This window comes from Lolium rigidum, chromosome 3, assembly GCF_022539505.1.
Source record: "Lolium rigidum isolate FL_2022 chromosome 3, APGP_CSIRO_Lrig_0.1, whole genome shotgun sequence".
Lineage (NCBI taxonomy): Eukaryota > Viridiplantae > Streptophyta > Magnoliopsida > Poales > Poaceae > Lolium > Lolium rigidum.
The window spans coordinates 31,752,607-31,769,026 of NC_061510.1; the positions used below are offsets into that span (position 1 = coordinate 31,752,607).

At 43.3% G+C, this 16,420-nt stretch overlaps 1 protein-coding gene across 1 annotated transcript; it reads left to right on the plus strand.

The window, feature by feature from the left end:
• The first annotated feature begins 13,946 nt into the window (after positions 1-13,946).
• Positions 13,947-16,153, plus strand: LOC124694604 (E3 ubiquitin-protein ligase WAV3-like). The gene is made up of 2 exons (XM_047227571.1): positions 13,947-13,964; positions 14,192-16,153. The coding sequence occupies exons 1-2, from the start codon at positions 13,947-13,949 to the stop codon at positions 16,151-16,153; spliced, it is 1,980 nt and encodes a 659-aa protein (XP_047083527.1).
• The last annotated feature ends 267 nt before the right edge of the window (positions 16,154-16,420 follow it).

Consider the following 16,420-nt stretch of genomic DNA (forward strand, 5'->3'; position numbering starts at 1 on the left):
TCTAGATGATCTAGGTAAAAAAATGTGTGCCCTCTATCCTTTTATTTGTGAAGTTTGCCATGAAGTGGGTCATTTTAATTTTCAATGCTCCTCCAATGATAATTTGAACCCAATGAGTGCTGCAAATTTGTATTGTGATGATGAAATTTCTCCTAATCAGCATGATGAACTTACTTTATTTTTGTGGTGTGAAGAGCTCTCAAGAAAAATCTCTTTGTTACATATGAGTGATCTTGATATTGATGATGTCCTGCATGGGTGTTTTTCTTATTGCATTGATAATAGCCATACAAACACTTACATACAAAATATTTTAGAAGATGACACCTTGCCAAAATATGATAGGACCGCTGTGTGTTTTCAATTAATTAATGAAAAGGAGGGATCCTCCCAAGTTTCTTCTATTGTTTCTGAAAGTAAATCAGGTTATGCGGACAAGCTACCCTTCAAGCCTCTTCCTCCTAAAGAAGGGAACGAGGAGAAGGAAAAGAAGAAGAAGAAGGGAACGAAGAAGAAGAAGAAGAAGAAGAAGAAGAAGAAGGAGAATAAAGAGAAAGAGGCAATGGCATATCCCCGCGTGTATGAGGTAACAATAGGTAACTTTAAGTATGTTGCGCCTAATGATTATTATGATAATAAATCTGAGTACGATGATCTTCCTATGCCCTGTACCCATGTTAGTGATCATGATTTGGATGAGCACACTACCTTTGATATTGGAAATCTCTTTGGTACTGATTATGAAAGTAATGATGATAGCATTATTCATGTCCCCTTAAACGATGATATTGAAAGCTCTAAGCTTGGGGATGTTGTGCTTGAAAATCCTATATTTGAGACCTCTACTTTTAGTGAAAATGATGATATTACATATTCTGGTTTAGATAATCGCTATAGAGATGGATATGACATATGTTACAATTATCCTTATGAAACTTGTCATAGTTATGATGGGCTTGCCAAAAACCACTCCCCTAGTATGCAACTTGTTTATCATGTTCAAATTCTTAATAATGATCCTGCTCCAATTACTATTAATGAGAAGAGTTTCTCTTATATCAAAAATAATGATACCTTTATGCATATGAACCATGATAATAATGTTTTAAGTGATGGTTATATTGTAGATTTCATCAATGATGCTACTGAAAGTTATTATGAGAGAGGGAAACACGGTTGTATGCATCTTAATAATATTCAGTTTCCCCTCTTTATGTTGAGAATTTTGAAGTTACTTGTGTTTTATCCTCTTTTGCTTGTCACCTTGTTCTTCATGAATTCATTTGTGTACAAGATTCCTATGCATAGGAAGCATGCTAGGCTTAAATTTGTTTTGAATTTGTCTCTTGATGCTCCTTTTTGCTCCAAATACTATTTCTTGCGAGTACGTCATTAAAACTGCTACGCCCATCTTAATGGCTATAAAGAAAGAACTTCTTGGGAGATAACCCATGTGTTTATTTTGCTACAGTACTTTTGTTTTATATTTGTGTCTTGGAAGTTGTTACTACTGTAGCAACCTCTCCTTATCTTAGTTTTGTTGCATTGTTGTGCCAAGTAAAGTCTTTGATAGTAAGGTTCATACTAGATTTGGATTACTGCGCAGAAACAGATTTCTTGCTGTCACGAATCTGGGCCTAATTCTCTGCAGGTAACTCAGAAAATTATGCCAATTTACGTGAGTGATCCTCAGATATGTACGCAAATTTCATTAAATTTGAGCATTTTCATCTGAGCAAGTCTGGTGCCATTTTAAAATTCGTCTTTACGGACTCGTTCGTTTTGACATGATTCTGCCTTTTATTTCGCATTGCCTCTTTTTCTGTGTTGGATGGATTTCTTTGTTCCATTAACTTTCAGAAGCTTTGTGCAATGTCCAGAAGTGTTGAGAATGATTGTGTCACCTCTGAACATGTGAGTCTTTGATTATGCACTAACCCTCTAATGAGTTGTTTTGAGTTTGGTGTGGAGGAAGTTTTCAAGGGTCAAGAGAGGAGGATGATATACTACGATCAAGAAGAGTGAAAAGTCTAAGCTTGGGGATGCCCCGGTGGTTCATCCCTGCATATTTCAAGAAGACTCAAGCTGTCTAAGCTTGGGGATGCCCAAGGCATCCCCTTCTTCATCGACAATTTATCAAGTTTCTTCTCTTGAAACTATATTTTTATTCGGTCACATCTTATGTACTTTACTTGGAGCGTCTGTTTGTTTTTGTTTCTGTTTTTGTTTGAATAAATGCTTGTGTGGGAGAGAGACACGCTCCGCTGGTTCGTATGAACACATGTGTTCTTAGCTTTTAATGTTCATGGCGAAGGTTGAAACTGCTTCGTTAATTGTTATATGGTTGGAAACGGGAAATGCTACATGTAGTAATGGTATAATGTCCTGGATAATGTGATACTTGGCAATTGTTGTGCTCATGTTTAAGCTCTTGCATCATATACTTTGCACCTATTAATGAAGAAATGCATAAGAGCTTGCTAAAATTTGGTTTGCATAATTGGTCTCTCTAAGGTCTAGATAATTTCTAGTAAAGAGTTCGAACAACAAGGAAGACGGTGTAGAGTCTTATAATGTTTACAATATGTCTTTTATGTGAGTTTTGCTGCACCGCTTCATACTTGTGTTTGTTTCAAATAACCTTGCTAGCCTAAGCCTTGTATCGAGAGGGAATACTTCTCATGCATCCAAAATCATTGAGCCAACCACTATGCCATTTGTGTCCACCATACCTACCTACTACATGGTATTTCTCCGCCATTCAAAAGTAAATTGCTTGAGTGCTACCTTTAAACAATTCAAAATTTATCACCTCCGATTTGTGTCAATGTTTTATAGCTCATGAGGAAGTATGTGGTGTTTATCTTTCAATCTTGTTGGGCAACTTTCACCAATGGACTAGTGGCTTCATCCGCTTATCCAATAATTTTGCAAAAAGAGCTGGCAATGGGATTCCCAGTCCCAAATTAATTAACCTTAATAATATTACAAAAATAGACACTCCTCCATGGTATGTGATTGTTGGACGGCACCCGAAGGATTCGGTTAGCCATGGCTTGAGAAAGCAAAGGTGGGGAGGAGTGTCATCATAATAAAACTGAAATAAAAAGGCACTCCTTCATGGTATGAGATTGTTGGCAGGCACCCGAGGATTCGGTTAGCCATGGTTTGTGAAAGAAAGGTTGGAAGGAGTGCCACCCAAAAATAAAATAAAATGGGAGCTGCTCTTTGAAGGTTTGTCTGGCAAGGGGGTTAGAGTACCCGCTACCATTCGTTGACAACAACAAACACCTCTCAAAACCTTATTTTTATGCTCTCTTCATGTTTTCAAAATAAAAGCTCTAGCACAAATATAACAATCGATGCTTCCCTCGTCAAAGGGCCATTCTTCTACTTTTATGTTGAGTCAGTCTACCTATTTCCTCCCATCTCAAGAAGCAAACACTTGTGTTAACTGTGCATTGATTCTTACATACTCGCATATTGCACTGGTTATATTGCTTTGCATTGACAACTGTCCATGAGATATACATGTTACAAGTTGAAAGCAACCGCTGAAACTTAATCTTCCATTGTGTTGCTTCAATTCCTTTACTTTGAATTTATTGCTTTATGAGTTAACTCTTATGCAAGACTTATTGATGCTTGTCTTGAAAGTACTATTCATGAAAAGTCTTTGCTATATGATTCAATTGTTTACTCATTGCATTAACATTGCTTCGAATCGCTGCATTCATCTCATATGTTTTACAATAGTATGATTAAGATTATGTTGGTAGCATGTCACTTCAGAAATTATCTTTTTATCGTTTACCTACTCGAGGACGAGTAGGAACTAAGCTTGGGGATGCTGATACGTCTCCAACGTATCTATAATTTCTGATGTTCCATGCTTGTTTTATGACAATACCTACATGGTTTGCTTGCACTTTATATCATATTATGGCATTTATTGGACTAACCTACTAACAAGATGCCACAGTGCCAGTGTCTGTTTATTATGTCTGTTTATTGCAGAAAAGGCCCAAAAACCAAAGTGCTCGGAAAAATCCAGAAAAATTACAGAAATTCTATTTCGTCGGAAGACTCACGGAGCCAGAAGGGCAAGCCAGGGGGAGGCCCAGGGCCTCCTCCCAATAGGCCGGCGCGACGTGGAGGGTGGTCACCCCACCCTGGTGTGTGGGCCCCTCGGGACTCTTCCGACTCCGACTCTTCGCCTATTTAAGCCGTCGTGACCTAAAACTTCGACACGGATTGACGAAACTCCAGAAAGACTCCAGGGGCGCCGCCACATCGCGAAACTCCAATTCGGGGGACAGAAGTCTCTGTTCCGGCACCCTGCCGGGACGGGGAATTGCCCCCGGAGTCATCTCCACTGCCGTCTCCACCGCCATCTTCACCGCCATCGCTTGTCTCCATGATGAGGAGGGAGTAATTCACCCCGGGGCTGAGGGCTCCGCTGTAGCTATGTGGTTCATCTCTCTCTTTATGTGATCTAGTTGAATATCATCTATGTGCTACTCTAGTGATGTTATTAAAGTACTCTATTCCTCCTGCACGGTGTAATGGTGACAGTGTGTGCATCGTGTAGTACTTGGCGTAGGCTATGATTGTAATCTCTTGTAGATTATGAAGTTAACTATTGCTATGATAGTATTGATGTGATCTATGCCTCCTTCATAGTGTGATGGTGACAGTGTGCATGCTATGTTAGTTCTCGGTGTAATTGTGTTGATCTATCTTGCACTCTAAGGTTATTTAAATATGAATATCGAATATTGTGGAGCTTGTTAACTCCGGCATTGAGGGTTCGTGTAATCCTACACAATTAGTGGTGTTCATCATCCAACAAAAGGGTGTAGAGTAGTCCTATTATGTTATCATTGTTGAGAGTGTCCACTAGTGAAAGCGAGGATCCCTAGGCCTTGCTTTCAAGCATCGAATCACCGTTTGTTTACTGTTTTGTTGCATGTTTACTCGCTGCCATATTTTATTCAGATTGCTATTACCACTCATACTCATCCATATTACTTGTATTTCACTATCTCTTCGCCGAACTAGTGCACCTATACATCTGACAAGTGTATTAGGTGTGTTGGGGACACAAGAGACTTCTTGTATCGTGATTGCAGGGTTGCTTGAGAGGGATATCTTTGACCTCTTCCTCCCTAAGTTCGATAAACCTTGGGTGATCCACTTAAGGGAAAACTTGTTGTTGTTCTACAAACCTCTGCTCTTGGAGGCCCAACACTGTCTACAAGAAAAGAAGCGTGAGTAGACATCAGCGGCCTCCGAGAAATGTGAAATGACGTGAATGAGGTGAATTGTCCGGCCCAAGCCCTGTGCAGTTCCCGGGTTGACGGTTTGTTTTCACCGGGAGGCCAAGCTCATGGGGAGAGGTGCCTATACTAGGATGTGTAAGTGAACGGTTAGAGTTGATGATCCGCGTACTGAGTTACGATTATTCAGAGTTATCTCTGACGGATGTAATCAAATGTTGTGGCACAAGTGTGCAACCTCTGCAGAGTGTAAAATTATTCGAATAGCTGTGTCCACGGTTACGGACAATTGGAAAGGCCATACTGTTCCGTCATTAGAATTTTACTTGAAAAGGATGGTTGAATTTGAAGTGGTGACTTGAATTTGAAACACAACTCCGTTATGGGAATGACACTAATGTTCCCATTTGAGCTAGTCAACTTATGCTTAGTCTTTATGAAATGCTTATGAACTAAAACTGGCTTTATGCAAATACAACTAGAGCTTAGCACCCCATTATCCAAGTTGATCATAGTTACCTTAGTATTAGTTTGCGAGTACTTTGAAGTACTCACGGCTGTGTCCCTGGCTATTCAAATGGCCAGAATATGAAGAGGAGCAGCAATATGAGGATGACGGTCAGCAGGACGTCTACAACAACTAGGAGTCGCCTAACGTCAAGCGTTGGCCTGTGGAACTAGATAGTCCACTTCTATTACGCTTCCGCTACTATGTTGTTCGTTGATCAATAGATCAACTATTTGTGTAATATTGGATCATGTGATCCCCTTTTGTAAGAAAATGACGGTTTGTAATGAATGATGACTTATGGTATCAACTGTTATGTCTCGCAACAACAATATTCCTGGAATTGCGATGAATGACATAATAGGCATCCGGACTTAAAAACCCGGGTGTTGACAGTTTACCTACTTCTTTCTATCTTGGAAGCAAACACTTGTGTCAACTGTGCATTGATTCTTACATGCTTACTTATTGCACTTATTATATTACTTTGTGTTGACAATTATCCATGAGATATGCATGTTGAAAGTTGAAAGCAATTGCTGAAACTTAATCATCCTTTGTGTTGCTTCAATGCCTTTACTTTGAATTTATTGCTTTATGAGCTAACTCTTATGCAAGACTTTTTGATGCTTGTCTTGAAAGTACTATTCATGAAAAGTTTTGCTATATGTTATCTATTTGTTAGCAAACTATAGATCGTTGCCTTGAGTCACTTCGCTCATCTCATATGCTTTACAATAGTATGATCAAGATTATGTAAGTAGCATGTCACTACAGAAATTTTTTTTTTATCGTTTACCTACTCGAGGGCGAGTAGGAACTAAGCTTGGGGATGCTTGATACGTCTCCAACGTATCTATAATTTCTGATGTTCCTTGCTAGTTTTATGACAATACCTACATGTTTTGCTCACACTTTATAATGATTTTATGCATTTTCACGGACTAACCTATTAACAAGATGCCGAAGTGCCAGTTCCTGTTTTCTACTGTTTTTGGTTCCAGAAAGGCTGTTTGGGCAATGTTCTCGGAATTCGACGAAACAAAAGCCAGACATCTTATTTCACCGAGACGGACCAGAACACCGAAGGGGAGCCGGAGAGGAGGCCCAGGGCCCCCACACCACACAGGGGTGCGGCCTAGGAGGGGGCGCGCCGCCCTATGGGGTGGGCCCCCCCAGGCACCCCCTTGCGCCGCCTCTTCGCCTATAAAATCCCTCGCGACCTTAAAACCCGATACCAATTGACAAAACTCCAAAAAGACTTCAGGGGCGCCGCCGCCATCGCGAAACTCCGTATCGGGGGACATAATCTCTGTTCCGGCACGCCGCCGGGACGGGGAAGTGCCCCCGGAAGCCATCTCCATCGACGCCACCACCTCCATCATGCTCCGTGAGTAGTTCCCCCATGGACTACGGGTTCTAGCTGTAGCTAGTTGGTACTCTCTCTCCCATGTACTTCAATACAATGATCTCATGAGTTGCCTTACATGATTGAGATCCATCTGATGTAATCGGTGTTGTGTTTGTTGGGATCCGATGAATTGTTACATTATGATCGGTCTATCTATATAAGTTTGTGAAGTTATTGTTGCTGCAATCTTGTTGTGTTTAATGCTTGTCACTAGTGCACGAGTGGCATGATCTTAGATTTGAGCTCTATAATTATTGCTTAGATTGTATCTACAAGTTATTTGCACATGTCTATGTCCGGAACCCGAGGCCCGTAGTGACAAGAATCGGGATAACTGGAGGGGAAGGCTTAGATATGAGGATCACATGTTTTCACCAAGTGTTAATGCTTTGCTCCGGTGCTCTATTAAAAGGAGTATCTTAATTACCAGTAGATTCCCTTGAGGCCCGGCTGCCACCCGCTGGTAGGACAAAAGATGTTATGCAAGTTTCTCATTGCGAGCACGTATGACTATATAGGAAAAACATGCCTACATGATTAATAGACTTGATATTCTGTGCTAATGCTATTTCAATCCTATCAATTGCCCAACTGTAATTTGTTCACCCAACACTTGTTATTGGAGAGTTACCACTAGTGTAGATAGCTGGGAACCCCGGTCCATCTCTTATCATCCTATACTCGTTTTATATGTCATTGGAAGTAGTATCAACTATTTTCTGGTGCCATCGCCTACGTATTCTTATACTATCTGTCTTTGTGTTATTGTTACTATTGCTCTCATATTACTGCTGCTTTCACATCACCCATGTTACTAGTGCTTTTTCAGGTGCAGCTGAATTGACAACGCAGTTGTTAAGACTTATAAGTATTCTTTGCTTCCCCTTGTGTCGAATCAATAAATTTGGGTTTTACTTCCCTCGAAGACTGTTGCGATCCCCTATACTTGTGGGTTATCAACTGCCATTTCAAAGTAATGAATGATATATGTTATATCTTCATGACAATTTTTTCGGCATGCACTTTACTTTATCACCAGTAACAGAATCAATAAAAGTTAGCATCCAACAAACTATCAAAAGACTAAAGAGGTCTGTATTTATTAAATTCAAAAGGAGGTATATATCTGCAGGCTAATTCCAAGGTTCGGTCACCAACTACTTGATGGGCCTTACACAGCATGATAAAGTGTTGCTGGAATTTTCTTGGCCATCTTTTATCCTTGCAACTTTCTTGGCGGTGTTGTTGAAAACTCCTTGCTAGTTTGTACCGAGTCTATGAGAATGGTGAAACCTAGGATCTGATGTGGTTTAATCTGCATCGGAAAGAGTTTCTAGAGCAGTAACTTGAATCTCTAGGAAGAAAATAGTAAAAACCTTTCAACTGTCAAACCAAGCTTATAACGTTTTTAGAGGATTCTGTAAACCACTTAATCGGATAAAAATTAGAAGTTTAAATCCGAATGTCCAGAATTCATTACTATCAACTCTTTGTACGAATCAGAAATTCAGAATGCATAGCTCTCTCATGAAGTGGAAAACCCTCATAGTTAATTAGTTCTAGCAATGTGGTAACTGTATCAGCAACATGAAGATAGATATTGTTTATGCGGAACATAAAACAAAAATGCTTTAAAGTAGATTCCTGATTGTAAGAGACGATTCATACTCTAGAAAAAATAACCTAAACTCCATGTGTTACTATATCAACAATAAAATAAAGTTAGTTCAAAATCAATCAAGATTTCGAGAACGATAAGAACTTGATATTTATATGGTCATTAGCCCCAGCTTAAAATGAGGTAGAAGATCGATAATCAATCTCTTGCAAATAAAAATGTAAAATCACAACAGTACAAAATTGGAAGGGTAAGATAATATTCTGGACCTGGTTTGCCTAGTATTTATTTTAACTACAAAAGGCAAAACCATCTTTCTGCAGATTGACAAAGGGATGTATTATAAGAAAACTAGTATGCATGCTCCAGATGAAAAGTTGAGCACAACTTCCCTCTCAGCCCAGTATGACAGGATGAACTGACAGAAAATAAGCATACACAGCAATAAGCAAAAATATCTCAACATGTAAAAATAGGTGTAATATATGAAGTCATAAGGAATCTCTATTTGGCTACCTCAGCGAAGAAAAACTCGATACTTAAATATACCTTTAACTTTACCATACAAAGGCAACTGCACTATAAAGTAATGCTAGTCATACTATCTGCAAACTGGTGGTGCATCTTCTTCTCTGCACCTTCACCGCATTTGTAAGGACAAACAATGGTTTTCATTTGTACAAGCACCAAAGAGCTTACAGGATTTCTAAAGTCATAAATAAGAGGAGGTCTTGTGCAAGATTAATCAATATATAGCACTATAGCAGCTGATGTACCAGAAAAGTGTTCAACTAACGAAAGTTAGATAATAATGTGAGACATATGCTTACAAATTGATAGCTCAAAATTACGTTCTTGACGAAAATACAAAATTTTATAAATGGTGACATTACAGAATCTGATTCAGGACAGCAACTTTCTCAAATTTTACTTTCTTCCTATTGAAGGCTATTTTTGGCACAAAAACAAAGTAAAAATGATAATAAGAGGTTATTACATAGGTAATAACATCCAATACTCAACAAAAAAATTACAGAAATAAAACATAGGTTATCTCACAAGAGTGCTTTTCTTTAACGTCTTTCAGCTAGGCTCGGTAATTTGAGAAGATGCTCACATAAAAAATATGAATTGAACTAAAAGAGAGCATTAAGGAGCAAATATGAAACACATTTAAGTCTAACCCACTTCCTATGCAGAGGAAACTTGTAAGAAAATAAATCAAAGAAGCACATAGTAACAAGCATGGGTAGGTAAAACAAGATCAACTTAGAAACTTTTAATATAAAGAGAGGTGTTTTAGTAACATAAAAAAAATTTAACAACCATATTTTCCTCTGTCATAATAATTTTTAGTAGCATCATGAACAAACTCAACAATATAAATATCACATAAAACATTCTTATCATGAGCCACATGAATAAAATAATTACTACTCTCCACATAAGCATATTCATTCTTATTAATTGTAGTGGGAGCAAATTCAACAAAATAGCTATCATTATTATTCTCATCACCAAAATCATCAGATATAGGAGACATATTATAATTACAATTAATTTTCTCCTCAATAGTAGGTGGACTGATTCATCATCGTAATCATCATAGCAAAATTTCTCCTCTAAAGCTGGGAAACTAAAAAGATCATTTTCATAAAAACTAGTTTCCCCAAGCTTAGACTTTTCCATAGCATTACCAATAATGGTGTCCAAAGAATTCGTACTAATAACATTACTATTAGCATGCAAATAAAGTTCCATAGGTTTTTTAATTATCTCTTCAAACACTTATGTTCTAGCTCAAGATAAATACTATAAAGCTCTCTAATTTTGTTGTTATTTTCCATCAAGCCTAACTAGTGAAAAACAAGAAACATCAACATGAGAGGTGAGCATGGAATAAACTAAGTAAAACAATAGCAAAGTAAAGAGATTGGAGATGAGAGACTCCCCTTGCAGAAATTCTCTTTCTCCTCGGCAACGGCACCAGAAAAGTAGCTTGATGAGTGCAGATTGCACACCGTTGAGAACCCCAAGAGGAAGGTATGATGAGCACAGCAGCAAGTTTTCCCTCAGTAAGAAACCAAGGTTTAATCGATTAGTAGGATAAATGCGTGACTTCTGAAGGTGTTCCTAGCTGACTTGTTGCAGGGCGCACTACCGGCGTCAGCAACAACGTGGAACCTGCACACAACACAACCAAAGTACTTTGCCCCAACTTACAGTGAGGTTCTTAATCTCACCGGTTTTGCTGAACACAAAGGATTAAACGTATAGTGTGAAAAGAGATGTTTGTTTGTAGTGGAATTAAAGAGAGCAGTGCTTGCAGTAAGTAAACAGAACAGGATGATTGTATCAGTGTAAAAGAAAGCACCGGGGTTCATAGTTCACTAGAGGTGTCTCTCCATAAACATAAATAACATGCTGGGTGAATAAATTAAAGCTGGACAATTGACAGAATAAATACCATACATGACAGGATGATTACTATGAGATTCGTTTGGGCATTACAACATAATACATAGACCGTAATCCAACTGCATCTATGTCAAATAATTCACCTTGAGGTTATCGTCCGAACCCCTTCCAGTATTAAGTTGCAAGCAATGTGTGTAAAATAAACAATAGAATTATCCTTAGACAAAACTTTGTTGTTTTCTCCCTATTAGCAACATCACACTACAATCTTAGAAGTTATTGTCACTCTTCCAGAAAACTAGAGGCATGAACCCACTATTGAGCATAAATACCCCCTCTTGAAGTTACAAGCATATAATTGGCCAAAACATTTACTAGTAACGGAGAGCATGCAAGATCACAAATAACATATGACAAGTATATAATCGATCTCAACCATAGTATTTAATATTCATCGGATCCCAGCAAACACAACATGTAGCATTACATATAGATGATCTTGATCATGATAGGCAGCTCACAAGATCTAAACATGAGGCACAAATTGGAGAAGACAACCATCTAGCTACTGCTATGGACCCGTAGTCCGGGGATGAACTACTCACGCATCACTTCGGAGGCAGGCATGGCTATGTAGAGTTCTCCGGTGATGATCTCCCTCTCCGGCAGGGTGCCAAGAAGAGCATCTCGTGGATGGAGGCTCGGATGTTTAGGTTTTTCCCGAGATCGTGAATAAATAGGCGGAAGGGCGAGGTCGGTGGACGCCTGGGGGCCCACACCACCCCTTGGCGCGGGGCACCCCCTAGCCATGCCAAGGCCTGGTGTGGCTGCTCTGTGGCGCATATTCGTCTCTCCTCTAGACTCCGTCTTCGTTACGGTAAAATAAGAACTTCGGTTTTTGTTTCGTCCAATTCTTAGAATATTTCTGGTATAACTTTTCTGAAATACAAAACATCAGAAAACAGGGAACTGGCACTGTGGCATCTTGTCAATAGGTTAGTGCCGGAAAATGTATAAAAATGCAACGAAGTGTAAACAAAACATATAGAAATTGGTGTAAAACAAGCATGGAGCATCAAAATTTATAGATACGTTTTCGACGTATCATTCATCCATCGGAGAAAATACGCCTACCACCAGGTGGTCGATGGTCGGCCTCAGCCTGACTGCTTGAACTTTTGACTGAAGGGTGCTCGAATCGAGCATCAGTGCTTTACCGGGACACCTCTTTCGTCGAGGCCATTGTAGCAAACACAAGTAGTTCTTGTTCCTTGAAGTGGCCGTCCCACTGTTCGGGAGGCTTCACCTCGCGAAGGCCGCAATGTGGTGGCAACCGTTGCATTGTGTCCCAAGTAGCTCATCCCCAGCGACACTATGGTCAAGCTGTCGAGGAAGAACTTGGGGACCGGACCGCGTATCTTTTTGTTGGCCTCAGGTCCTCTCCGCAGTTTGGCAAGACTAGATTGTAATTTGATCTTTCTTTTGAGCCTAGTTGTAAATTGTACTTGGTCTTATGATCATAATATAAGTTGAATGTTGTTAATTGGGGACCCTTCTGCTAAAAAAAATGAATGAATTTCCATGAAGAGTCTTGAACTTATTCACGGACTCTCATTTTCTCATGAAGGTTTTCTCCCTCCTTAGCTCAGCCCCTATTTAGAGTCGTGTCAGCTCGCCTGACTCGCTCTGTTGCCCTCTTTGGCGATGGTGTCGGACGACATATTGTGAATGGGGTGCAGAGCGCGGGTTCCCCTATAGATAGTGGACATAGGTTAGTTCTAGGATTAGTTGCTAAGGCTAGGTTTGGCTTTATGCTGGTGTCTCGGGAGGTCTCGATCTGGCCCATGCGACTTAGGAACCGACATGCGGCGGCATGGGTAGCTCCAGGGCAACGAGAGGGCGGCGAGGGGAGGACGGAAGGCGCCATGGAAATCAAATCAACACCGGCTATGGCGAGGGAGCGAGAAAGCGCTGGCTGAAATCTCCCTTCCGGCAAGCTCGTGTTGGCTTTGTCATAAACATAAAATGGTGGCTCGTAACGCGTATATTCAAGGTTTGGCCGTCGTTTTAAGGTTTCCCGCCGAAAATTGCCATACGGGCCATTTGTTTTGTCTGAAATGGACCGTTTCTCACCCAAAATGGTAAAATAATAGGTATTTTACGGTAGCGGATTTGCAGGATTGCCTGTTGGAGAGTGACCTGTCGCTCATTCATGTGGATTTACCCTAGAATTTTCAATGCAAGACTCTGCTACTTCCAAAAGAAAGAGAACAAGAGATAGAGGAGCAAACCAACTGTCGGCATCTCGTCGTCTGATGACACAAAGTCGTGTTAAAGTAATGTTGGTGTTTCGGATATTACCTTTCTCCCAGCAAGAATATATATAACCTCAATTGCATCGACCCTCCTTGTCTTCTGACGTTCTCTAGTTGCTTGACGCGGTGAAGTCTATGACTTAATGCCGAAGGACACGTATAGAAGTACTACCAGTTCTGGGAAATTCAGCAAGTAGCATTATTTGGGCATCTGAGTCGGGGTCAAGCACGACGCGGCATCCACGACGATAATAAACATTGATATTACTTGCTTCCACAGGAAGCATCAGGCTCATTTTATGTCACTGCTACCCTGCTAACTTGTTCATATCAATTTCCCTCAAAAAGAGAAAGAAACATCTTGTTCGTATCAATTTCCATCAAGAATCTTGCAGCCATGGAAGGCCCTGACCAGGTAAAGGAATTCTTCGTTTCTCCCTTTCAATCTGCTACTGGTAGGAAATAGATATCGGTAAACTCGATTCAGTTACACCTTGCTAGGTAGAAATAACCCGAGATATTTCTACTTGTTTGGTGCCAAAGTTAGAAAATCACCTCTCTTGTGTGTGTATGTATTTGTTCATCATGTATTCCACATTTCGCTCCTGAACTGAAGAAGCATACTGATTTGTTGGTGCTTAGACAAATCCTTGCGCCATCTGCCTCGGCAGCATGCGCGCCGGCGGTGGGCAGGCCACCTTCACGGCGGAGTGCTCCCACACCTTCCACTTCAGCTGCATCTCCACCAGCGTCGCGCACGGCAACCTCGTCTGCCCGCTCTGCAACGCGCAGTGGCGTGACTTGCCGTTCGTGCGGCCGACATCGGTGCCGCAACCGCCGCCTGGGCATATCATGCAGCATCGGCAACCGCCGCCCGCGCATATCATGCAGCATCGGCAACCGCCGCCCGCGCATATCCTGCAGCGTCGGCAACTGCCCAACCCGACGTCGGATCCGGTCGTCGTCTTCGATGACGACGAGCAGGTGGAGCCGGCCGCTGGGCCGACGGGGAACCGGCAGACAGCTCCAGCCGGTGCAGCGCCCAACGGAGCCGTGGTCGTCAATACGCACACCGAGTGCTCGGCCATTGCCAGGGACTCGTCCAGCGACAACTTCGCGGTGCTGGTGCACGTCAGGGCTCCCGGGATGATCGAAAACGACGCGGCGCCGCGCGCGCCGCTGGACCTTGTGACGGTGCTCGACGTGAGCGGCAGCATGAGCGGGCAGAAGCTGGCGCTGCTGAAGCAGGCGATGCGGTTCGTCGTCGACAACCTAGGCCCCAACGACCGCCTATCCGTCGTGTCCTTCTCCTCCGACGCGCGCCGCGTGACCAGGCTCGCGCGCATGACGGACGCCGGGAAGGCTTCTTGCATCAGCGCCGTGGAGTCCCTAGCGGCGCGTGGCGGCACCAACATCGCCGAGGGGCTCCGGACGGCCGCCAAGGTGCTCGACCAGCGCCGGCACAGGAACCCCGTCTCCAGCGTCGTGCTCCTCTCCGACGGCCAGGACACCTACACCTCGGTGACACGACGGGGTGCTGGGGCCAACTACGAGGCGCTCGTCCCACCCTCCTTTCTGCGTACCGACGGCGAGTGGTCGGCGCCGATCCACACGTTCGGCTTCGGCAATGACCACGACGCCGCGGCGATGCACGTGATCGCCGAGGCGACGGGCGGCACGTTCTCGTTCATCGAAAATGAGGCGGTGATCCAGGACGCGTTCGCGCAGTGCATCGGGGGGCTGCTCTCCGTCGTGGTCCAAGAGGCGCGTATCGCCGTCACATGCTTGCATCCGGGGGTCCGTGTCATTTCGGTCAGGTCAGGCCGCTACGAGAGCCACGTTGAGGAAGATGGCCGCGCCGCCTCGGTCCGGGTCGGGGAGCTGTACGCGGACGAGGAGAGGCGTTTCCTGCTGTTCCTTGCGGTGCCAAGAGCCGAAGCGACGGACGGCAACAACACTATGTGTCTGGTGAAAGTGGTCTGCAGCTACAGAGACGCGGCGACCGGCGGGGACGTGAGCGTGACGGCGGAGGACGTGGTGGTGGCGAGGCCGGAGGAAGCAGGCGACGCGGAGCGGTCGGCGGAGGTGGAGCGGGAGCGCGTGCGGGTGGAGGCGGCGGAGGACATCGCTGCGGCGAGGGCGGCGGCGGAGCGGGGCGCGCACGAGGAGGCGGTAGGGATACTCGAGAACCGGCAGCGCGTGGTGGCGCAGTCGGGGGACAGCGACGCCGTGATCGTGGCGCTGGGCGCCGAGCTGCTGGAGATGCGGGAGCGTGTGTCGACCCGGCACAGCTACATGCGCTCGGGGCGGGCGTACATGCTCGCCGGCATGAGCGCGCACGCGCAGCAGCGCGCCAACTCGAGGCAGATGATGCAGGACCCGGTTAATCAATCTGGGAACTCGGATGGTCTTCCCAGAATGGTGTCATTTCGCGCGGTCGGCTCGGCGGCGGTGCAGGACGAGGCGACCTTGTCGTACGCGACGCCGGCCATGCGCGCCATGCTTCTGCGCTCCAGGAATGCGTCCGCCGCGCAAGGGCAGCAGGAGAAGCAGCCCACGGCTGGAGACGACGCGCACAGCTCCGAACCGGAAGTCCATATATGATGTAACCAGCATGCAACATCCATGTTTACGAATGGAGTACGATTACGAGTCATCATGTTGAAAATGGACACCGTATTTTCATTTTACTGAATTTTTTTTTGGAGTTTGTTTCTCTTGTATCGATGCCCTCAATTTTTAGTAGCCTGTGTCACTTCGAATTCACTTTCCCACACTTGAGATATGTGATCTCATATTATAAGTCTACCTGAGATTTTGCGGTGTATTTGGTAGCTTGTGTAGTTGAGAGACGCCCTTTGCATTGAACCG